Source organism: Apus apus, chromosome 6, assembly GCF_020740795.1.
Source record: "Apus apus isolate bApuApu2 chromosome 6, bApuApu2.pri.cur, whole genome shotgun sequence".
In the NCBI taxonomy this organism is placed as follows: Eukaryota; Metazoa; Chordata; class Aves; order Apodiformes; family Apodidae; genus Apus; species Apus apus.
This window is the reverse complement of record NC_067287.1, coordinates 37,860,804-37,884,131: the sequence shown is the minus strand read 5'-3', so window position 1 is coordinate 37,884,131 and position 23,328 is coordinate 37,860,804. Positions and strand designations below refer to the sequence as shown.

Sequence of the window (23,328 nt, the reverse complement as noted above, 5' to 3'; positions counted from 1 at the left end):
CAGAAAGTGGCCCTGTGGAAGCAAATTAGCATTCCAAGAATTTGGAGTTAGAGACAGTGCAGAACCCCACACAGTTTCTCAGAGTTTCTCAGTTTGCCCTGACAAAATGCAGAACAAAACTGTCAACAGTTTGACCAGCTCAACCCAGGACAAGAAGTTGTCCCCGAAATCCAGGTTCTCTGCCGAGCATATAGAAACTTTAACAGACCTAACAGTACAAACCTGCTCACAGAAAGGCCTCAGATTGATCTGGATGGGGAAGGTGTAGCAGCTTGTCTCCTTGTAGCGTTCACACTTCTCAAAGTCAAAGTTGAATCTCAGGAGGGACACGGTGAGGAAGGGCGGCAGCTTCCGCAGCTTCGCCGACTGCAAGAGGATTTTAACAACCAACTGTGAGCACACAGCTCTACCAGAACTCTGTTTCCACCTTGCTATGGTCAACTGGCCTCCAACCAAGCCTTGTTACAATCAGGCATTCTCCATTTCCCTACCAACTAGACAGCCTAAAAGGAATTGAGATCCTCTGTTAAGCCCTACAGCTTCCCCGAATGGTGTGATCACACTTAATCCTCTTACAGAAAAAACAAAGGAGGATGTGGCTGAAGTTCTAGCTGGTGATCACATTCCCATAGTCCATGTGTTCTTTGGGAGAGGATGTCCTTGAACTTTACACTAAGAACCAGCTGTCTCAGACCCCTGAGTTTGTGCTCACAGGTGAAGTCAGACCACACTTTCCAAGTCAGGCTCCAAATGCTGCCTACACGCTTGCTTCTGCTCCAAGTCCTCCTGCTCACCTCCCTGAGGATTATTCCAGTGACTTCAGAGAGGATTCCCAGTTCTCTGGGGTTGCAGCCTGTTGCTGAGAGACTGTTGGGCTGTCTCCAACAGAAACGGTCTGAAATATGTCACCAGAATATACCACAATGTCACCTTGCTTACTATCTGCCAGGCTGCTTGAAGAAAAGGGCCTTGACTAAGGTCTGTGGGCTAAGTGAGCAGGATGCTGTGCCCAAGTGGCATGAGGTAGGTGTGTCCTGGAGGACCCTCCAGCCAGCCACAGGACAACCAAGCAAGAGTTAAAAAAGACCTTCCAAGGCAGGAAAGCCACCACAAGCCTTTTTAGGAAGGAAGAATATTAATAGAGATCAAAAAATGTGGTGTGTGAGCACATCAGGAACCTTGGCAAAAAGCAAAACCAACCATTTCAGCTGCCCCCTCCCTGGCAGTGTTGAAGGGCAGGTTGGATGGGGCTTGGAGCAACCTGGGCTGGTGGGAGGTGTCCCTGCCCATGGCAGGGGGTTGGAACTGAATGGTCTTTAAGGCCCTTTCCAACCCAAACCATTCCATGATTCCAGAGTCCAGTGGCACAGAAGATTTTGCACATTCTTCCACATTTAGGGTGGGGGGGAAAAAAAAAAAAAAGGACTGTACCATGAAAATTTGCTGTAGTTCTGGGACATCAGACTCTTCAACTCCTAATACCTCTAGAGGCTAAGACATGAAAGAGCAAAAAATAACATCCATGGAGTATTGAAGGGAGGGAGGAATGGAATGGGTAGGAATGGGGCACCTTCACTTTGAAATAGACCTTCCTAAAGCTGCCACCAAGCCTAGAGTGACCTACCTGGGACCTCACCTGCTGCAAGTGCTGACTGTCACTGCAGGCTGCTGTGACCATGCCCATCATGCCAGCAATTGCCCAGCTATGTGCCTTCTCACCCACATTTGAAGCTGCCAGTGTCTTATCTTGCTCTGGTGGCCACATTGAAGAGTTACCTGTTATCAACTGTTATCTCGCACTCTGCTGAACCCAGCTAAGTTTAACCCTTATAACCAAGCCATGTGAGGCAGTGGCAAATGTTCCTCAACTCCCAAGTCACTGATTAACTTTGCTTGTCCTCAGCTTGCTTTTGCACCCACCCCCTTCCACAGGAAGGGTGCTGCAAGCTTTGGATTGCACTCCTCCTGCTGCAGAAGAGGGTCAGACTAAGAGGCCAAAGAGCTTTGCTGTTGTGAAGGTCACAGAACGAGTTGGGTTGGAAGGACCCTAAAGATCCTCTAGTTCCAACCCCCTGCCATGGGCAGGGACACCTCCCACCAGCTCAGGTTGCTCCAAGCCCCATCCAACCTGCCCTTCAACACTGCCAGGGATGGGGCAGCCACAGCTTCCCTGAGCAACCTGGGCCAGGGTCTCACCACCCTCACAGCAAAGAATTTCCTCCTAATATTCAACCTAAATCTCCCCTCTTCATGTTTTGATCCATTACCCCTTGTCCTCCTGCTACAAGTCCTTGCAAAAAGTCCCTCCTCAGCTTTCTTGTAGACCCATTTCAGGTACTGAAAGGCAACTATGAAGTCTCTGTCCACAGATAAAAAATAGTGGGAGTAGCAGGAAAAAGAAGCTACTTTTTAATAAAAACCTGAAGACGTGAAAAATTAGCACAGAAAAAAATCCAAACATCACTTTGTGTCATTTTGGAAAAAGAGCAACTCAATGACCTACAACTCTCAAAGATCCCACTGGGCTGTTCTTTTGGGATGTAAGACAGGTAAAAAGTCTTAAATTCAATCACTATGTTGTGGAAACCAGTCCAAAGTGCTGCAAAGCAAGAACCAGGGAGAAGCTGGCAGCACAAGGATGCTGCAGAATGCCCTGGCAGGCAGACCAGTGTCACCAACACAAGCCCTCTGGGGAATATCAGTGTCACCAAGTGTGAAACATCTGAAGCTTCCCCTGTTTTTTTTTTTAAAAAAAAACAACCCAATCTCAGCAGTTCCCACCCTCAGCTGAGCACTGATCAGAAATAATTCATTAGCTAGAAGATTATGACAAAGCAGCACAACTCAACAGATAAACAGATTGGCTTCCTTCTGAAGTACCTTCAAGCTCCAGCCTGAAGGAGAAGACTTTCAGTCCATATTCTGACCACAGGAACATGACTTTGTAGCTTTGCTGAGCCTGGATTTTTGTCCTTCTCCTGCCTGGCCTCACAGATGGAGGGAAACTCCTGGTGGTGCCCATGGTTGGAAGCCACTGGCTCAGCATGCAGCAAATGGTGGAAAAGCTCACTGAGAGAGGACACGAGTGTGCAGCAGAGCACTCTGCCTCAGTGTCCGTCTGTGACTCAGTTCCTCTCTGTCTCTGTTTCACTCCCCCCAGCCTGGAGCTGATTTTTAAGGCCAAAAAAACCCAAACCAACCCCAAAACTCCATCTGAAATCCTGTTCTCTCTAAAACCAACCCAGAGCCTACAGCTGCTCAACAGGAAGAAACAATGATGGAGCCAAACTTCTCTGGGCAGCAGGAAAGAAAGAGCCAAACAAGAGCCACAAACTGCAGCTGAAGAGATTTGACCTGAACATTGGGGAAAAGCTTTTCACTTCTGAGATGTTGAAGGTTTGCCTCTCCAACAGCTTGGCTGACCTGATGTGGAAGAGAGTCCCACGCCCAGGACTTGATTGGAGATCCAAATCAGGTTGGTTCGAATGGGATTTAAGTGCCTAATAATTCCTGAGAACCTGGGCTGAAGCTGCAGCAAATGATGCCATGGATACCCAGTGGGTAGATGGGTGAATGAAATTGGTGCCTAAGAACAAAGTGGTGTCCCTGCCTCAATGTCCTTGCCTCAGTTTCCCTCTATGGTTCAGTTTCTCCCTCTGTTTCACTGCCCTCAGCCTGGAGCTGGAGGGATCCCAAGGGAAAGCAAAGCACACAAACCCTGAACTGGTAACACCCTTCAAATACCAGTAGAAGGCCAAGCTGTAGCTGTGACACCAGCTGCTCTCCTGTGTTGAAGAACACAGGGCCCAGCCTGGTCCCAACTAGGCCAAATGGAGGTACAAGAAGAACAGGTAGATAAAGACATGAATTTGCTTAGTCAGGAAAAGGGCTTTCCTGGTTCTTTCCTCTGTTTCCTTTTGTTCTCCAACAGGGAATTCTGGAGGTATGTCAGGTAGTTAAATGACAGCAGCCAAGCCCTTTGTTCTAGAAAAGCTTGGTCCCATCTTTGACCAGGGAAACTCCTGCACACTTTCCCTGGGAGGCTGCTGGACCTTCTCCCCTCCAGCAGGGTCATCTGCTCCATTGGTTACTCCTCAAGAGGCTGAGAGAAAGGAACACCCAACCAAAATCAAACAAAGGGTAAGAAATATCACATCCCTACAGATGAATTCTTGCCCATCTCTTCATTAGCTGGCTTGAACATCTTAGAGAAAGCTTCAACTTTCAAGCTTTGGAACTTTAAGATTTGTGATTCTTTTAAAAGATTGCAATCATTGTCTTATCACCTTGCCTAGCAATTATTTTAATCACTGTTTTAAATCCAAATAAGGCCTATTACTAAGTTGCTGGCATAGAAATGGTTAATCTTTATGTAATAGTTGCCAACTATCTACCAGTCCTGTATTTGATTGTTAAGATACCTTCTTGTTTTATTACCTTAACATCCTGGTTTGCTGCCCTAATACCCCAAAAAATCACATAAATCAAATTTATGACTTTTAGCTCAATCATTAAGATTATTTACAATAAATCTTGTTTTGTACATATACATGTTATCTGTTATCTTGCTCAGGGCAGAGCCACACAAGCTTTTCTTGACACATTTGCTGAGGTTTAAAAAAAAAACAGGTCAGATTTTGGCACCCTCTTGTTATCAACGGACTAAAGATGGGGGGGAGTGTGTGTGTGTGTTTATTTTCAGAGGGCAGACACAACAAAGCAAACAAAGTTTCTATTCCTTAGCAAACTGAGCACTGAGAATCTACCTTTGAAGCTTCCACAAGTTTATCACAGGCTCCACAGCGGTACAAGTTCTCATTTTCAAAGTACTCTTCTTCCACATACATATTCCACAGGGCCTCCTCCAAGCCAGCAACACCCTTGACTGCCACTGTTAGGTCTAGGAAATCTTCCTGTGCAGAAGTACAACCAAAAACAAACGAGGTAGTGAGTGGTGTTAAGTTCATGGTACATCAGAAAGACACTCATCCCATTCACCACAGTGGATGTGAGCTGTAGTTGTTGAAGAGAGGGGGAGAACAAATCCCATATATCCACCTAAGATTAATTCATTTAAACAAACCCAACCAAACTAGGACTGTAAAGGTATGTTCTCCTGTTGTCACCTCACTGTTTCAGCTCTCTGATAAATACATCTACCCAAAGCAACACTTGCTGACTCAGAAGATGCAACACCACTTGTTTTTTTACCTCTGAGTCACAGCCTGAAGTAGGTGGTTTAGAAAATGCCAGCCCAAACTTCACAGATTCATGCATCCTTTTCATGTTTTCAGGTCTGCAGCAGCCTCACCAACACACACTACCTGGATTCAACCAGGCCACCAGCAACCCCCAAGAAAGATGTCATGATTTTTTGAGTTTAAGAAAGAAAAGCACATTTAAAAGTATCTTCAGCAGGGTGAACAGAAAGCTACAGGAAATTCTTTACTGTGAGGGTGGTGAGAGCCTGGCCCAGGTTGCCCAGGGAAGCTGTGGCTGCTCCATCCCTGGCAGTGTTGAAGGGCAGGTCGGATGGGGCTTGGAGCAACCTGGGCTGGTGGGAGGTGTCCCTGCCCATAACAGAGGGTTGGAACCAGATGAACTTGAAGGTCCCTTCCAATCTAAACCATTCTCTGATTCTACCCTGGAGCACCATCCAGCTTTACCTGTCTCTCACTGATATTCTTGCATTCCTTGCAGACAATCTGGTTGACCACAATCCCGTGGTACAAACGGTTGATAAGGTCATGACCAGAAGTTCCCACCAGGGAAGTTTCCAAAGCACTGAACAGGATCCGATTTAACTCCTGCACGTCGTGCTGCCTCATCTCCTGCAGGAGACACCAGAAAAGAAGGAAGCTGAAGGAAGAAATAAACCAGTGCCACTTGCTTTGCTTATTGCTTAAAAACATGTATTAAGGGTGACAAAGACAGCTGCCTCCATGACTACTAATCTATTTACTACTTTGAGTAGTCACTTACTATCTTTATTATCCTTATTCTTAATTTAGTTGTGCTCTCTGAGCAGCTCAAAGTACATAAACTATAACCCACACAGACACTTTCACCTGGGTAGACACAGATTAAACTCTTAAGATAAGTTACACAGGTCAGTTTAGGTAAGAATCTAAGTATTTCAGAACAAGATCCCTAATTACTATTGGAAAAACCCTGCTGTAGGAAACAAAGTAAAAGCTACTGAAATTGTATCTAACAAAACAATGATCTTCTGCTGGTTGTCAATAATTGGCATGTCCTTCAAGTGGAGACACATGAATACACACCAACAGTTGACCCAAGTCAACGTCATCTCCACAGCTTGAAGTACTTTCAGATACTTCAGACTTGAAAGACATAAAAAAAAAAAACCAGCAAATCTTCTCTGTTCAGGAAGAAGTGTCACTGATGGTGATTGGTACCTCATGGCTGCTCCACCCAAAGCTCTCAGTCAGGTCAGCTGTAGATGCAGCCTGCTGGTCCAAGAGCAGAAGCTGAGCAAACAACCGTTGAAGCTGTAATGGAATTATTCGAACCTAGAAAGAAAACCCCCCAAATAAACCCAACAGGTTAGAAAGAGGCTTCAAACCCATCCTTTAAATAAAAATAAGTTAGTACCACACTTGTCAGAAACAAGCACTGTTTGTGGCTTTCAGAACACAGGTTGCTCAATTCACACCTACACGTCATTCCCAAAAAAATGGGACAGGGCCTCATGTTACTGCAGCCAAAGGACAGAGTTTTGTGATCAAAGCCTTTTGGCTTTATCACAAAACTGGAAGGATTAACATGAAGCCATCACCACAGTGAAAAAGGACACCTCTCTGCTTTTTTTGGTAATACTAAACCCTAAGAAACCAGCTACAGAAACTTCATGACATACAGATTTAAGTGCTCCTTGCTCAAGAGAGGGCTTGGGGGTGGAGAAGGGTGCAGGTTACAAGTTTCATGAGCTACCTGTGCTTATCTTTTACTTCTACAAAAAGAAATTAGGAAAAATTAAGAACAATTTCTTCCTCAGAAGGGTTGTCAGGCCCTGGCCCAGGCTGCCACAGGACAGGGGCGGAGTCCCCACCCCTGGAGGGATTTCAAAGCTGTGCAGATGTGGTGCTGAGGGACATGGGTTAGGGGTGGATTTGGCAGGGCTGTGTTAATGGTTGGACCTGATGATCTGAAAGGTCCTTTCCAACCAAAACCATTCTAAGATCCCAAGGAAAAAAAAACAAACTATCTCCAAGCAACCAGCTGTACCACTTTAACTCAAGAACTACAGAATGAAATTCTGTAGCCACCTATAATGAACACTTCTGAAACAACAATTAAATCCCACTCTCATCCCACCTCGTGCATCGGTGGGCTGCTAACCTTTCAGATCCAGGTCACCTTGGCTGCTCAGATCTTTAGACTCACTTTTTTTCTGGTAACAAATCTAAAAAAAAGACTGTACAGACTTTGGAACTGTTCCTGATTGATCCTGCAAGGTTCTCCACCTTCCAATTCAGCAGAAGCAGGCCCAATCTCTCCCTTTTGAAGCAAAACTCATTCAGACTCCAAGTCAGGCTTTCATTCGTGCTCAGAAGGGGCTTCATGCAAATTGAAAACCAATCACCTTCCAAATCAGCCTTCAGCAGTGCCTGAGGACAAGGAAATTCTCCATACCTTTGCATCTGGTTTGCTGCTGTCATCCAGAGTCCCCAGCTCTTCAGGTCCCAGCGAGAACAGCGCCTCTGTTATTGAAAAAAAGCCTTTTTAAAAAAGGATAATGCCTCCTCTTTAAAGATTTATTGTATTTGAACTGTCAAGCATTATGCTGATATTCTTTTGGCCATCATTCATCTTATTGATTTTGCAGACCAAGAGCTGAGTGTTCTGTAATAACCTACTTGAAGTGAACTGAAAGAAACTGTTCCTGAAAACCCTGGATGTGAGTGGTGATCCCTGAATGAATAACTAGAAATATCACCATAAAATATCAACTCCAACATTATCCTAAGGAGACTGGGAGCACATTACCTCTAAATTCAGGTGTGAAAAGCAGGGTCTGCAGAAGGGAGTTGAGGTAGCAGGTCCCACCCTGATTTTTGATACCACTTAGGTTGGTGAAATCCCTGGGGGCTGGAGGCTCAGAATCTCTGGGCTTTGATTTCTTCCCTTTCCCACAATGGTTGGTTGAAAGAACAGAAAAATCCTCTTCAAATAAGTCCCCAAACATTGTGAAGACAAAACAGTCCTTAAAAAAAAGATACAGAACAACCTATTTAGGACAAAAACTGCAATTGAATCCACCCACTCCTATACCTCTGAGATGAATCTTTCAGCCCTGGCTGAAGAATTTGTTTATAAACTTGTTTCAGCTTCTTCTGTTCATCCTAAAAATGAACGTCAGGTCCAGACAAAAGGGTGCTCCAATGTAAGGAAAAAGGATGAACTGAAAGCATTTCTGTTGGCTCAGGTCTAAACAGACTCTTAACTACAACCAACTACATCACATTTGCATTTTGCAGAAGCAAAAACCTGCATAGTGAAATCAAATGGGTCCTTCTAAACACCTGGCATTAACTAGTGCTCAAGTTGCACAGTTTCCTGCAGGAAAGGCCTCTCAAACTCATCAAAATCCCTGAACTGTCTCCAACAAGTCCATGTGCACAAATAACCCCTCCTCTGTATTGGCTAGTTGAGATGGGAAAAGTGTAATAAATGCCCAAAAATGCAGTGATATTTTACACAAATATTATCTCTGCTTCCAGACATTTGAGCCACAAACTCAGTGACTACTAACTCTTCTAGTGGGATTGGGTTTTTTCCAGTCCTTTTTGGAAGCCTGGTGACCTCTTTGCATTCCCAACCTCAGCTCCCTTTTGTTTGGTCCTCACCATCCCATAATTTCATTCTGTATGCTGCATCTCTTCCATCAGCAGGGAACAACCAATGAGTTATAATCAAGCAGGGAATAATCATTCCCCTCTCTACCTCCATTCCACTTCCAAGCTTACAGCTCATGTTCCCCTCCAACATCTCTCCCAGACAAAAGCCTGCACAAAGACACATTCACTCTCTATCTTTGATTATCCTTATTTCCCTCCTCTGAATCCCTTCATTGCCTCCTTTCCCTGTTTTAGAAGTAAGAGGACCACATCTGCCTACAATGTTCAAGTTGTGTGCAAAGCATGGACATACATCTTTATTAAAATGTTATTTCCCTATATTTTAATACCTTATATTAAAAAAAAATATCAAACCTTAAAATATAATCTATCACTATTATAATTTATGCAGTTATAAACAATAAAGTTCTGGTTTGTTCTCTTTCTGTACAGCTGCTGAGCACTAAACTACTTTAAGCAACATTTATTACTACTCCAAGGTCTCACTCCCAGGTGTTCCCTTCAAGCTCCAGCACTACACACACACAGCCACCCATCAGGACTCTAAAGCTCCACTGATGGTACTTGCCTTTTTTGCAGCTGATTTCACAGGAAAAATTTATCCCCTCAGCTGATTTATCTCCCTCATTGTTGTGGTTTTTTTTCCCTTCTTCATGATCTCCTGAACACAGGCTCCATGAAAGACACAAAGAACCTCCCCCCTCACTCCCCTCTGAGACAGCTGATCTTCCCTTTCCTACCTTTGAGCTAATTAATTCATCAAGCAACAACTTTCTCCTCCAGTGCCAGCTGAGTTTCTTTAGGAGCCTTCAGCAGGAGAGCTTACGGAAGGCCTTGTTTGCCCAGGGAAACTGTGGAAGCTCCATCCCTGGAAGTTCTCCAGGTTGGATGGGGCTCTGAGCAACCTGGTCTAGTGGGAGGTGTCCCTGCCCATGCAGGGGGGTTGGATCTAGATGATCTTTTAAGGCCCCTTCCAACCCAAACCAGTCTGTGGTTCAAACAATAGCTTTTCAGGCATCTCCTAAAACTCTTTGTATAAATCATTAAGATCATTTTAGTCCTTTCCACAGTAGAGCAGTTTTTGGGCAAAAGGCCATGCTCAGTGTTCCCTGTGCTTGCTCTGGAATGCTTCTTCAGCACTTGATACAACACATTTCCCCTTATAAAGCCCCACAAAAATCAAATTATTTGGCTGCAGATCCTTCTTAATGAACATAGGCAGGAAAAAAACCCATTTTGATCTCTTCAAATTAGGCTTCTTTCTCCTCTGAATGCAGCTGTTCACCTAAAAAACCTCCAAAAACCTGTCAAGGTCCCACCTCCCATGCTCCACAACAAGGTTTAGCACCCCTTCCAAACTGTCCCACAGCCTCAATTCCTTTTTTCCAGTCAGGCCTGCTGCACTTTAGCATTTCACTACCTAAAGACTATAACCCTTCCTGTTTTCCACCATCCTCATTCCCAAGACTTGCTCCCAATAGGTCTGTTCACCAGAAAAAGGTACATATCTAGGAGCCAGTGATCATCCTCCTGAGAGCTTGCTGTACCACCCACCACTCCAGAGCAGCACTTCAGCAGGATAGTGCCAAATCCTCCCTCGCTCCTTACTTCAGCATCCTCCAAGCACTGTTGCTAGCAGCTTCCTTCCCTTAAAAACCCCACAGCAATACAGATTAGAAGGAATCTCTGGATGATGTCTCTGGTCCAACACCCTCACAATGCAGGGCCAACTACTGTGAGGGTGGTGAGACCCTGGCCCAGGTTGCCCAGGGAAGCTGTGGCTGCCCCATCCCTTTGGAAAAGTTGAAGGGCAGGTTGGATGGGGTGTGGAGCAACCTCATTTAATGGAAGGTGTCCCTGTCCGTGCAGGGGGGTTAGAGCTGGATGATCTCTGAGGTCCCTCCTAACCCAAACCCGCCTGTGATTCTATCAACTTCCAACACATCACTTCTTAGGGTCTTGCCGAATAAATCAGAGTAACTCCATGAAAGGAGATCCCACAAACCCTCCAAGCCCCCACCGTATATCCTGTGTCTCTGACTGGAACCTCCCATGTGGTAACTTGGCTCTGGCAAGTTCATCCCACTTCAGGGCACCCACATCCCACCCCAGGGCACATCCCACCCCAGGGCACCCACATCCCACCCCAGGGCATATCCCACCCCGGGGCACCTCTCATCCCACCTCGGGGCACCTCTCATCCCACCCAGGCTGCACCCACATCCCACCTCAGGGCACCCACATCCCACCCCAGGGCATATCACACCTCAGGGCACCCACATCCCACCTCAGGGCACCCACATCCCACCCCAGGTCATATCCCACCCCAGGGCACCTCTCATCCCACCCCAGGACACCTCTCATCCCACCCCAGGACACCTCTCATCCCACCCCAGGGCACCCACATCCCACCCCAGGGCATATCCCACCCCAGGGCACCCACATCCCACCCCGGGGCACCCACATCCCACCCCGGGGCACCCACATCCCACCCCGGGGCACCTCTCATCCCCCCTCGGGGCACCCACATCCCACTCCAGGGCACCCACACCCCACTCAGGCTGCACCCACATCCCACCCCAGAGCATATCCCCCCCCCGGACACCCACGTCCCCCCCCCAGGACACCCACATCCCACCTCAGGGCACCTCTCATCCCCCCCCCCGGACACCCACATCCCCCCCCAGGACACCCACACCCACCTCAGGGGACCCACACCCACCTCAGGGCACCCACATCCCACCTCAGGGCACCCACATCCCACCCCAGGGTATATGCCACCCCGGGGCACCCACATCCCACCCCGGGGCACCCACATCCCACCCAGGCTGCCCCCAACCCCCTCCCCACAGCAGCCCCGCTCCCCACCCCTTCCTCAGGCCGAGCCCCCCCGGCTCTCCCTCCCTCCCTCCCACCCCGCTGCTCTCCCCCACCAACCGGCGCAGGGCCCGGTCTCACCGGCACCGAGGAGAGGCCGAGGCTGCGGCTCAGGGCGCGGGGACGCGGCGGCCCCGCCGGAGGGCGCGGGGAAGCGGCGCCGCTGCCTCCCGCCCCGGGGCCGCCGCCGCCATCTTGGCCGTGGCGGCGCGCGCAGCCGGGCGGGGCCGGGCGGGGGGGGCGGGGGAACCAGCGGGGGGTGGGCGGGGGGTGGGCGGGGGGGGGGGCGGCCCCTGGGGGGCCTGGAGCCCGGACCCCTGGGGGGGATGGAGCCCGGACCCCCTGAGGGACATCAGCTCCAGCCCCCCTGAGGGACATCAGCTCCAGCCCCTCTGAGCGTCCTGGAGCCCAGACCCCCTGAGCGACATCAGTTCCAGCCCCCTGAGGGTCATGGAGCCCAGCCCCCCTGAGGGACATCAGTTCCAGCCCCCCTGAGGGTGATGGAGCCCAGACCCCTGAGGGTCCTGGAGCCCAGACCCCTGAGGGTCATCAGTTCCAGCCCCCCTGAGGGACATCAGCTCCAGCCCCCCTGAGGGTCCTGGAGCCCAGACCCCCCTGAGGGTCATGGAACCCAGCCCCCTGAGGGTCCTGGAGCCCAGACCCCCCTGAGGGTCATGGAACCCAGCCCCCTGAGGGGCCTGGAGCCCAGACCCCCTGAGGGTCATGGAACCCAGACCCCTGACGGTGATGGAGCCCAGCCCCCTGAGGGTGATGGAGCCCAGCCCCCTGAGGGTCCTTAACCCAGCCCCCCTGAGGGTCCTGGAGCCCAGACCCCCTGAGGGACATCAGTTCCAGCCCCCCTGAGGGTCCTGGAGCCCAGCCCCCCTGAGGGTCATCAGTTCCAGCCCCCCCTGAGGGACATCAGCTCCAGCCCCCCTGAGGGTCCTGGAGCCCAGACCCCCTGAGCGACATCAGTTCCAGCCCTTCTGAGGGTCCTGGAGCCCAGACCCCTGAGGGACATCAGTTCCAGCCCCCTGAGGGTCATGGAGCCCAGACCCCTGAGGGTCCTGGAGCCCAGACCCCTGAGGGACATCAGCTCCAGCCCCCCTGAGGGACATCAGTTCCAGCCCCCCTGAGGATCATCAGTTCCAGCCCCCCTGAAGATCACCAATTCCAGCTCTCCTGAACAGCATCAATTCCAGCCCCTCTGAAGATCATCAATCCCAGCCCCCCTGCTGCAGCAGGAGCACCTGGGGCAGATCCCACAGGAACACATCCAAATTAGTCTGGAAAGTCTCCAGAGAAGGAGACTCCACAACCTGTCTGGGCAGCCTGTCCCGGGGCTGCTTCAGCCTCACAGGAAAGAAGTTTCTCCTCACGTTGAGGTGGAACTTCCTGTGTTGTCACTTGGTGCCGTTTCCCCTCGTCCTGTCACAGGCTCCACTGAACAGGGTCCCTTCCTGATGTTGGGAATTAAATTTAGTGTTGTTTTTGCATCCTGGTGTTAGAAGCAGAGTGCTGGGGGTTTTATTGTCTATCCCCTAGTGTTAGGAACACAATAGTTAGAGAGAGAAGGGAGATCTCTGCACATTCCAAGGACACCTGGGGTGGTGACAGTGCAAGAAGCGGAGGGACTGAACTGGGCTCCATCTGGGGGATCCCGACAGGGAGCAGGATTGATGGCCAAGCTCAGACCCAGCAAAGCCACTTCCAGCTCGCCCCCCCGGGGCAGGATGACACCAGGAGGTACAGATCGTCGTGGTGGTTGGGAAGGCAGGAAAGGTCAGAATTCCAGGTGAAAAGGTCAAAAGTACCTGCTGGAACGGAGGGTGTGAGCAGGGGGGGAACTGACAGGATCATTAGAAGCCTTGGAGAGGCTGGAAAGCCTGGAGTCCCCAGCTAGTGGGGAAACAGGGGAGGGAACTTTGGGAACAGGGAATATAAAGCCTGTTCTTCCCCTTGGTCTGGGTGTGCCTGCTTGTTTAGGTCACCCATTCCTGCCAGAGTGTCACTAACCTGGGCTTGGCTGCAGGACCCGTTTGGGCCTGTTTGTTGGTGACACAAACGTTTCTCACACTGACACCCACCCTGCAGGTTTTTGCAGACATTCATCAGGTCCCCTCTCAGTCTTCTCCTGACTCAACAGCCCCAGGCCTCTCAGCCTTCCCTCACCTGACAGATGTTCCAGTCCCTCCATCATCCTCGCAGCCTCCCTTCGACTCTTCCCAGCATCTCCCTGTCCCTCTGGAACTGGGCAGCCCAGAGCTGGACACAAGACTCCAGATGTGGTCTTAGGAGGGCAGAGTAGAGGGGGAGCAGAACCTCCCTTGTCCTGCTGGACACACTGTTCTTAATGCACCCCAGGATACCTTTGGCCCTCTTGGTCACCCATCCTGCACTTGCTTCTGCCCTCCCTTCCCAATGACCATTTTTAACCGTGTGCTATTCAAGTGTGGACATAACATGTTATAGTTATTATTCTTAGTTTTTCTTTTTTCCAACCCAAAATATTTGGAGTGTGTTTTTTATTCCTTTTTACCTCAGAGCATCCCCTCCTCCCCCCCTCTGGAGAAAATAAATCCTTTTCTTTTCTGCAAAGTTATCCTGCAAGAAAGCAGCTCTCTGCCAGATTTCCAGGGGATTCTCTACACAAGGAAAGAGCTACAGACATGTGTAAAGTGGGAAAAAGAAATAACACTGAAAGGAAATCAGGGAGAGGATGACATGCAATATCGTTGCAATCACCACAGTATGGAAAGGAGAGAAAAGAAGTTGTGTGCCAGAGGGACAGAGGCTGCAGGGCTACAAATGTGCTACTTTTCATTATATTTCCACGTCACGTTCCCAATTAGGCATCTCATCTCAGCATCAGTAACAGCAGAAAGCCATGCTGTGAAGCTGGTGGCCCTTGGACACCCATGGTTGCTCTGAAGCTGCTCGTTGGCTCAGGCAGGTCAATACCTGGACTCACCCCTGAATCTCTGCTGGACAGGCCAAGCCATGCAGGGAGCACTGGGCCTTAAAACACATTTAGAACATGGCTCTGGCCTCTCCTCGATGGTTGGGCAATTAGTGGTGAGGAGATTTCAACAGCCTGAGGGACATCTTGTATTGCTGCTCTGGAGCAAGAACCTGGGCTTCAGCTTCACAGAGCTCTGCCTCAGCTGCCAGGTCAGTCTCTCTCAGTGTCTCTTCTGGGTGTCACTGGAGACTGTGACAGACTCAGAAGAGCTGGATCATCTGCCCTCTCCCCTTATCCTGAGGATCTCCTCTCCTGTCCTCAGAGAAAGTTTCTAACCATCCATGTCTCCAACCACAAGGAAGTTTGTGGAGGCTGCTTGCAGTTGTCATTGGCCCTGGCCAAGGGAGAAGACAGGACACACCAAGGACCAAGAGAGAAGTCCCGTGCAACCTGACTTGTATGTTGAGGAGCTACTTCTCCACTGAACACTGAGGAGCTCAAATCACTTGGCACAGAAAGAGTTACCACATTTGGCTTAACAAGTAATGGGGAAAAAAAAAACCAAACCTAAAAACCAACTCACTAATCCAGAGCAGTGAATCATTAGCTAGAAGATTATGAAACGCAGCAGAACTCAACAGATAAACACAATTTCTTCCCTCTAACGCATCTTCAAGCTCCAGCCTGAAGAATTATCATTCGGTCCCTACTGACCACAGGAACATGACTTCACAGCTTTGCTGGGCCTGGATTTTTATCCTCCTCCTGCCCGGCCTCACGGATGGAGGGAAACTCCTGGTGGTGCCCATGGTTGGAAGCCACTGGCTCAGCATGCAGCAAGTGGTGGAAAAGCTCGCTGAGAGAGGACACGAAGTGGTGGTGGTGATGCCAGAAGTCAGCTGGAACATGAAAGCCTCTCAGGCATACAAGGTGGTAACACACCCCGTGTCCCAGACAATGGAAGACCTGGATAATGCCTTTCATGAGTTTGTGGCAGCTCACCTGAAGGTCCTGCCTTTCCCTCTGAATATTGCAGAACAATTCAAAGCCTACAGGCATGTCTTCAACACATTCTTTCTTCAGTGCAAGGACCTGTTCAAGAGCAAGGAGATCCTGCAGTCTTTGAATCAAAGCAACTTTGATGCTGTCCTGACAGATCCCTTCTTCATGTGTGGAGCAATTGTTGCTAATTATTTGTCTCTTCCATTTGTGTTCTTCATGAGAGGACTTCCTTGCAACCTACACTATAAAGCACCTCAGTGCCCAAGCCCTCTGTCCTACATCCCACGAGTATTCACCTTCAACTCGGACCAAATGACTTTTTTCCAGAGAGTGGAAAATGCCCTGGTTGACTTCCTGGAGCTTGGGTACTGCAATGCCTTCTATGAAGAGGGCATCAAGTTCTCCTCTGAAGTTCTTCAGAGGGATGTGTCCCTGATAGACCTCACAAACTCTGCCTCCGTTTGGCTTCTGAGGTATGACTTTGTGTTCGAGTACGTCCGACCAGTGATGCCCAACATGGTCTTTATTGGAGGTATAAACTGTGCTCAGAAGAAACCACTGCCTAAGGTAGGTTCTTCTTCCTCTGTATTATATAATTTGCCAGTGCAATGTGACTGTGTAGCTTCTGCAAGGTCTGTGCTATTGAACTTGTCTACCTCTGGTAAGGGTTTAACACAGCCAGGTTTTGGTAATTGTTTTCCACAGGCTGAAATAAAATCATCTCCTATTTCATCATTTCATCATGTCACATGTTACTTCTGGCGCTTGACCAAAAACCTACAGGCAACATGCTCAGAGTCAACTTTTGTTTTTTATGCTCAGCAAAGTCAGTTATTTGCTTTGGTTGTGTTTCTATGACACAGGGCTCCCAAACGGGCTGGTTGTGTGAAGTTCATTCTGTTGGTAGGTGCTGGTGGAACAGCAATGTCCTGCTGCAATGGGAGGTTGATCTGAACTCGTGTGTCTGCTGAAAGGCACTTGTGTGCAAGGCTCAGCTACGTTTTCATTCCTCTTTCCTGTCTTTGGCTTTCAACAGAAATGTCCTGCAGGGTTTTTACAGCTCATCCAGACCTTTACATCTCCTTTGATAGTTGCCTGTAGTCTCTCAAGCAATGACCAGCACTGGCATTTCTTCCCAGGCACAGAGCAGGACACAAACCTCTTTCCCACAAAGTTACTGCCTCACTGCTGAGTTGTGCTCACACAGCATCACTGCACAGGTGCAGAACTTGATCTTGGAGCTGAAGGGGCTTTTTCTTTCTTCTCTCAGATTTCCTTTGGACTCTTTGACAGGCTCATGCAGAGCTTCATAAAGAATACAGGCAAATAAAGGATCAGATGATAAAGCAGAAGATTAGCATCATATCAGAAGTAAGGCATTCTCTGGTGTTTAGTCTCATGCAAGTGGCATTTGGCAGCTTAAGAGGTAAATTCTTGCTGGTTTCATGACATGACTCTTTACTTGTATATCTTGAAGGCCTGGGAGCTGCTACCAGCTTGTCCTTGCCACGAGGGTGGAGCCACCCTGCCCTTCTTTTATACCTGGTGTCTCTTGTCTTCACACTGACGTTGATCATTTGGTGGAAATCTCATGTTCCCAACCTGGAAAAGCCTTGTGTATCCTCAGCCTGCTTTCCTAGCTCCATTTCTCCAGAGAGAGCAGAGGGATTTCCTCTATTTCACTTTCAACAGTGGCCAGCAATGAGGCAAGAGTGTAAAGAGATGTGGAGTGAATCCTACGGGAGATAAGATCTACCTCTCTGTGCAGGGTAAACCCTGGGTTGATGGTTTCTCTTCAGAAATATCATCCTGTGGAAAGAGCAGCTTGTTTAGGGTGAGAGGAAATGGCCTCGAGTTGCACCAGGACAGGTTTAGATGGGATATGAGAAGAAACTTCTTCACTGAAAGGGTTGTCAGGTCCTGGCCCAGGCTGTCCAGGGGGGTGGTTGAATCCCCATCCCTGGCAGTGTTTAAAAGCTGTGGAGATGTGGTGCTGAGGGACATGGTTTAGCAGTGGACTTGGTAGAGTTGGGTTCATGGTTGGACAGACCTCTCTGGTGAGTGGTTCTCACCAACAGCCAAACCCCAGCAATTCACAGTCCAGAAGGATCTGGTCCCACTGTGTCCATGGACTGGATCAGCCATGAACTGACCTGACACGGGCCATGAAAACGTGAGTTCAGGGGTTAGAAACAAGTTGTTGAGTCACATTAACTGGGGTACAAAGGTGAACTGCTCTTGTGCAACTTAGTTGTGTAGCCAAGGGGATGAGAGGTCAGGTGGAAGTTGCATCTAGAGCTGGGGACCAGATTGTCTATTGGCTAATTCCCTTCAGAAAACTGCAGGTCTACATCAGTGAGAAGAAGAATTCCTTTTTCTCTGCTGCACCAAATAGTGTTGGTTATTCAAAGTGTTGGTTATTAAAAAACTGCCCAGACCCCAGCCCAGGCACTTGACCTCTGACTTCTCACCTTCCTCTTGCCTGTAAGTTTCTCTGAAGAAAACTGCATTTTGCCACTTACTCAGCAGTTGCTCTACACAAGGAAACAGAGACAGTGTCTCTTCAGGGTGTCACTGGAGACTGTGGAGGTGCCTGCCAGCTCAGAAGAGCTGGTTCATCTGCCCCCTCCCCTCATCCTCAGGGTCTCCTCTCCTGTCCTCAGGGAAAGTATCTAACCATCCTTGTCTCCAACCACAAGGAAGTTTGTTGAGTTGTTTCCCCCAGACTTGCCTTCCCTGGCCCTGGCCAAGGGAGAAGACAGGACACACCAAGGACCAAGAGAAAAGTCCCATGCAACCTGACTTGTATGTTGAGGAGCTACTTCTCCATGGAACACTGAGGAACTCCAGTGACTCAAAAGAAATATGATAAGGCCAGTTCACTTTACATGTAATGAGGAACAAAACCCCAACAAGCCTATCCAGCTCAGAGCAGGGAATCATTAACTAGAAGGGGATAATGAAGAAGCACACGTCACCAGATAAACCCATCTGCTTCCTTCAAAAGCACGTTCAAGCTCCAGCCTGAAGAATTATCATTCGGTCCCTACTGACCACAGGAACATGACTTCACAGCTTTGCTGGGCCTGGATTTTTATCCTTCTCCTGCCCGGCCTCACAGATGGAGGGAAACTCCTGGTGGTGCCCATGATTGGAAGCCACTGGCTCAGCATGCAGCAAGTGGTGGAAAAGCTCGCCGAGAGAGGACACGAAGTGGTGGTGGTGATGCCAGAAGTCAGCTGGAACATGAAAGCCTCTCAGGCATACAAGGTGGTAACACACCCCGTGTCCCAGACAATGGAAGACCTGGATAGTGCCTTTCATGAGTATGTGGCAGCTCACCTGAAGGTCCTGCCTTTCCCTCTGAATATTGCAGAACAATTCAAAGCCTACAGGCATGTCTTCAACACATTCTTTCTTCAGTGCAAGGACCTGTTCAAGAGCAAGGAGATCCTGCAGTCTTTGAATCAAAGCAACTTTGATGCTGTCCTGACAGATCCCTTCTTCATGTGTGGAGCAATTGTTGCTAATTATTTGTCTCTTCCATTTGTGTTCTTCATGAGAGGACTTCCTTGCAACCTACACTATAAAGCAACTCAGTGCCCAAGCCCTCTGTCCTACATCCCACGAGTATTCACCTTCAACTCGGACCAAATGACTTTTTTCCAGAGAGTGGAAAATGCCCTGGTTGACTTCCTGGAGCTTGGGTACTGCAATGCCTTCTATGAAGAGGGCATCAAGTTCTCCTCTGAAGTTCTTCAGAGGGATGTGTCCCTGATAGACCTCACAAACTCTGCCTCCATTTGGCTTCTGAGGTATGACTTTGTGTTCGAGTATGTCCGACCAGTGATGCCCAACATGGTCTTTATTGGAGGTATAAACTGTGCTAAGAAGAAACCACTGCCTAAGGTAGGTTCTTCTTCCTCTGTATTATATAATTTGCCAGTGCAATGTGACTGTGTAGCTTCTGCAAGGTCTGTGCTATTGAACTTGTCTACCTTTGGTAAGGGTTTAACACAGCCAGGTTTTGGTAATTGTTTTCCACAGGCTGAAATAAAATCATCTCCTATTTCATCATTTCATCATGTCACATGTTACTTCTGGCGCTTGACCAAAAACCTACAGGCAACATGCTCAGAGTCAACTTTTGTTTTTTATGCTCAGCAAAGTCAGTTATTTGCTTTGGTTGTGCTTCCATGACACGGGGCTCCCAAACTGGCTGGTTGTGTGAAGTTCATTCTGTTGGTAGGTGCTGGTGGAACAGCAATGTCCTGCTGCAATGGGAGGTGGATCTGAACTCGTGTGTCTGCTGAAAGGCACTTGTGTGCAAGGCTCAGCTACGTTTTCATTCCTCTTTCCTGTCTTTGGCTTTCAACAGAAATGTCCTGCAGGGTTTTTACAGCTCATCCAGACCTTTACATCTACTTTGATAGTTGCCTGTAGTCTCTCAAGCAATGACCAGCACTGGCATTTCTTCCCAGGCACAGAGCAGGACACAAACCTCTTTCCCACAAAGTTACTGCCTCACTGCTGAGTTGTGCTCACACAGCACCACTGCACAGGTGCAGAACTTGATCTTGGAGCTGAAGGGGCTTTTTCTTTCTTCTCTCAGATTTCCTTTGGACTCTTTGACAGGCTCATGCAGAGCTTCATAAAGAATACAGGCAAATAAAGGATCAGATGATAAATCAGGAGATTAGCATCATATCAGAAGTAAGGCAATCTCTGGTGCTTAGTCTCATGCAAGTGGCATTTGGCAGCTTAAGAGGTAAATTCTTGCTGGTTTCATGACATGACTCTTTACTTGTATATCTTTACTTGTATATCTTGAAGACCTGGGAGTGGCTACCAGCTTGTCCTTGCCATGAGGGTGGAGCCACCCAGCCCTTATTTTATACCAGTTCACTTTACGTGTAATGAGGAGCAAAATCCCAACAAGCCTACCAGCTCAGAGCAGGGAATAATTAACTAGAAGGTGATAATGAAGAAGCACACGTCACCAGATAAACCCAACTGCTTCCTTCAAAAGCACGTTCAAGCTCCAGCCTGAAGGAGAAGTCTCATTCGGTCCCTACTGACCACAGGAACATGACTTCACAGCTTTGCTGGGCCTGGGTTTTTATTCTTCTCCTGCCTGGCCTCACGGACGGAGGGAAACTCCTGGTGGTGCCCATGGATGGAAGCCACTGGCTCAGCATGCAGCAAATGGTTGAAAAACTTGCCAAGAGAGGCCACGAAGTGGTGGTGGTGATGCCAGACGTCAGCTGGAGGATGGGAGCAGCACAGGAGTACACGGTGAAAACATTCCCAGTGTCCTACACACTAGAAGAGCTGGATCATGCCTTCAGTATATTCTATGAGGCTCACCTGAAGCAAGACCCTTTCCCACTGAACATTCTAAAACTGCAGGAGAGTGCAAATGAGATGTTCAGTTTATTTTCAACTCAGTGCAAGGACCTGTTCAACAACAAGGAGATCATGCAGTACTTGAATCAAAGCAGCTTTGATGCTGTCCTGACAGACCCCATCATTCTGTGTGGAGCAACCCTGGCCAATTATTTGTCTCTTCCCGTTGTGTTCTACGTGAGAGGACTTCCTTGCAACCTACACTATGCAATACCCCAATGCCCAAGCCCTCTGTCCTACATCCCAATGTTCTTCACCCACAACTCAGACCAAATGACTTTTTTCCAGAGAGTGGAAAATGTCCTGGTTGCCTTCCTACAACTTGGGTACTGTCATCGTTTCTCTGAAGATGCACTCAAGCTCACCTCTGAAGTTCTTCAGAGGGATGTGTCCCTGGAAGACCTCCTGAGTCGTGCCTCCATTTGGCTTCTGAGGCTTGACTTCGTGTTTGAGTACAGCCGACCAGTGATGCCCAACATGGTCTTTGTTGGAGGCATCAACTGTGCTAAGAGGAAACCTCTCTCTCAGGTATGTTCTTCTTCCTCCAGATTCTACTTTTTCCCAGTGAATGAGATCAGGTCATTTCTGGAAATGTTGTTGAATTATTTCTCCTATCTATTCAGGGTTTAACACAGCCAGGTTTGGGCAGTTTTCCACAGGTTGAAACCAAATGACCTTCTTTCAGTTCATGAGCATTTTCTGAAAAGTCCAACAGGAACTTCCCTTCTCATCACATCTGACAAAAACCCCTGAGAGCATCTGCTCAGAGTCGTCTGGTGTTTCTCACTCTAGGCTCAGCAAAGTCAGTTATTTGCTTTGGTTGTGTTTCCATGACACAGGGCTCCCAAACTGGCTGGTTGTGTGAAGTTCATTCTGTTGGTAGGTGCTGGTGGAACAGCAATGTCCTGCTGCAATGGGAGGTTGATCTGAACTCGTGTGTCTGCTGAAAGGCACTTGTGTGCAAGGCTCAGCTACGTTTTCATTCCTCTTTCCTGTCTTTGGCTTTCAACAGAAATGTCCTGCAGGGTTTTTACAGCTCATCCAGACCTTTACATCTACTTTGATACTTGCCTTGTAGTCTCTCAAGCAATGACCAGCACTGGCATTTGTTCCCAGGCACAGAGCAGGACACAAACCTCTTTCCCACAAAGTTACTGCCTCACTTCTGAGTTGTGCTCACACAGCACCACTGCACAGGTGCAGAACTTGATCTTGGAGCTGAAGGGGCTTTTTCTTTCTTCTCTCAGATTTCCTTTAGACTCTTTGACAGGCTCATGCAGAGCTTCATAAAGAATACAGGCAAATAAAGGATCAGATGATAAAGCAGAAGATTAGCATCATATCAGAAGTAAGGCATTCTCTGGTGTTTAGTCTCATGCAAGTGGCATTTGGCAGCTTAAGAGGTAAATTCTTGCTGGTTTCATGACATGACTCTTTACTTGTATATCTTGAAGGCCTGGGAGCTGCTACCAGCTTGTCCTTGCCACGAGGGTGGAGCCACCCTGCCCTTCTTTTATACCTGGTGTCTCTTGTCTTCACACTGACGTTGATCATTTGGTGGAAATCTCATGTTCCCAACCTGGAAAAGCCTTGTGTATCCTCAGCCTGCTTTCCTAGCTCCATTTCTCCAGAGAGAGCAGAGGGATTTCCTCTATTTCACTTTCAACAGTGGCCAGCAATGAGGCAAGAGTGTAAAGAGATGTGGAGTGAATCCTACGGGAGATAAGATCTACCTCTCTGTGCAGGGTAAACTCTGGGTTGATGGTTTCTCTTCAGAAATATCATCCTGTGGAAAGAGCAGCTTGTTTAGGGTGAGAGGAAATGGCCTCGAGTTGCACCAGGGCAGGTTTAGATGGGATATCAGAAGAAACTTCTTCACTGAAAGGGTTGTCAGGCCCTGGCCCAGGCTGTCCAGGGGGTGGTTGAATCCCCATCCCTGGCAGTGTTTAAAAGCTGTGGAGATGTGGTGCTGAGGGACATGGTTTAGCAGTGGACTTGGTAGAGTTGGGTTCGTGGTTGGACAGACCACTCTGGTGAGTGGTTCTCACCAACAGCCAAACCCCAGCAATTCACAGTCCAGAAGGATCTGGTCCCACTGTGTCCATGGACTGGTTCAGCCATGAACTGACCTGACACGGGCCATGAAAACGTGAGTTCAGGGGTTAGAAACACGTTGTTGAGTCACGTTAACTGGGGTAC

General features: G+C 48.6%; 3 protein-coding genes across 14 annotated transcripts in view; 2 read left to right on the top strand and 1 right to left on the bottom strand.

The window, feature by feature from the left end:
• Positions 1–11,959, bottom strand: part of USP40 (ubiquitin specific peptidase 40) — a 40,255-nt gene extending 28,296 nt beyond the window's left edge. For 4 of the 5 annotated variants that reach the window (XR_007889934.1, XM_051623774.1, XM_051623775.1 and 1 more), the window contains exons 1-7: positions 11,841–11,921; positions 8,011–8,227; positions 7,657–7,724; positions 6,420–6,533; positions 5,667–5,831; positions 4,767–4,913; positions 223–366 (exon numbers count right to left, since the gene is read on the bottom strand). Coding sequence is in view for 4 of the 5 variants with exons in the window: in XM_051623774.1 (XP_051479734.1) it covers positions 223–366; positions 4,767–4,913; positions 5,667–5,831; positions 6,420–6,533; positions 7,657–7,724; positions 8,011–8,209 (837 nt within the window). In the remaining variant the exon portion in view is untranslated. Of the gene's footprint in view, positions 1–222; positions 367–4,766; positions 4,914–5,666; positions 5,832–6,419; positions 6,534–7,656; positions 7,725–8,010; positions 8,228–11,840 lie in introns of all 5 variants that reach the window. The other variant, XM_051623776.1, reaches the window with a different exon arrangement.
• A 3,398-nt stretch (positions 11,960–15,357) lies between these two features.
• LOC127386564 (UDP-glucuronosyltransferase 1A1-like) overlaps positions 15,358–23,328 on the top strand; it is a 58,588-nt gene continuing 50,617 nt past the window's right edge. Inside the window, exons 1-2 of one of the 8 annotated variants that reach the window (XM_051623819.1) lie at positions 15,358–16,196; positions 19,539–19,632. In XM_051623819.1, coding sequence (XP_051479779.1) covers positions 15,445–16,196; positions 19,539–19,632 — 846 coding nt within the window. In that variant the 5' untranslated portion in view covers positions 15,358–15,444. Of the gene's footprint in view, positions 16,256–18,724; positions 19,633–23,328 lie in introns of those variants that run through there. The other 7 variants (XM_051623817.1, XM_051623820.1, XM_051623808.1 and 4 more) reach the window with 7 other exon arrangements.
• Positions 19,661–22,904, top strand: LOC127386572 (UDP-glucuronosyltransferase 1A8-like). Its single transcript, XM_051623854.1, has one exon. It carries the CDS (start codon positions 20,812–20,814, stop codon positions 21,757–21,759), a length of 948 nt encoding a protein of 315 aa, XP_051479814.1. The 5' UTR covers positions 19,661–20,811; the 3' UTR covers positions 21,760–22,904.

Excerpts from the sequence above, each read along its gene's own strand:
- LOC127386572 (XM_051623854.1), top strand. The coding sequence starts at position 20,812 with ATGACTTCACAGCTTTGCTGGGCCTGGGTTTTTATTCTTCTCCTGCCT.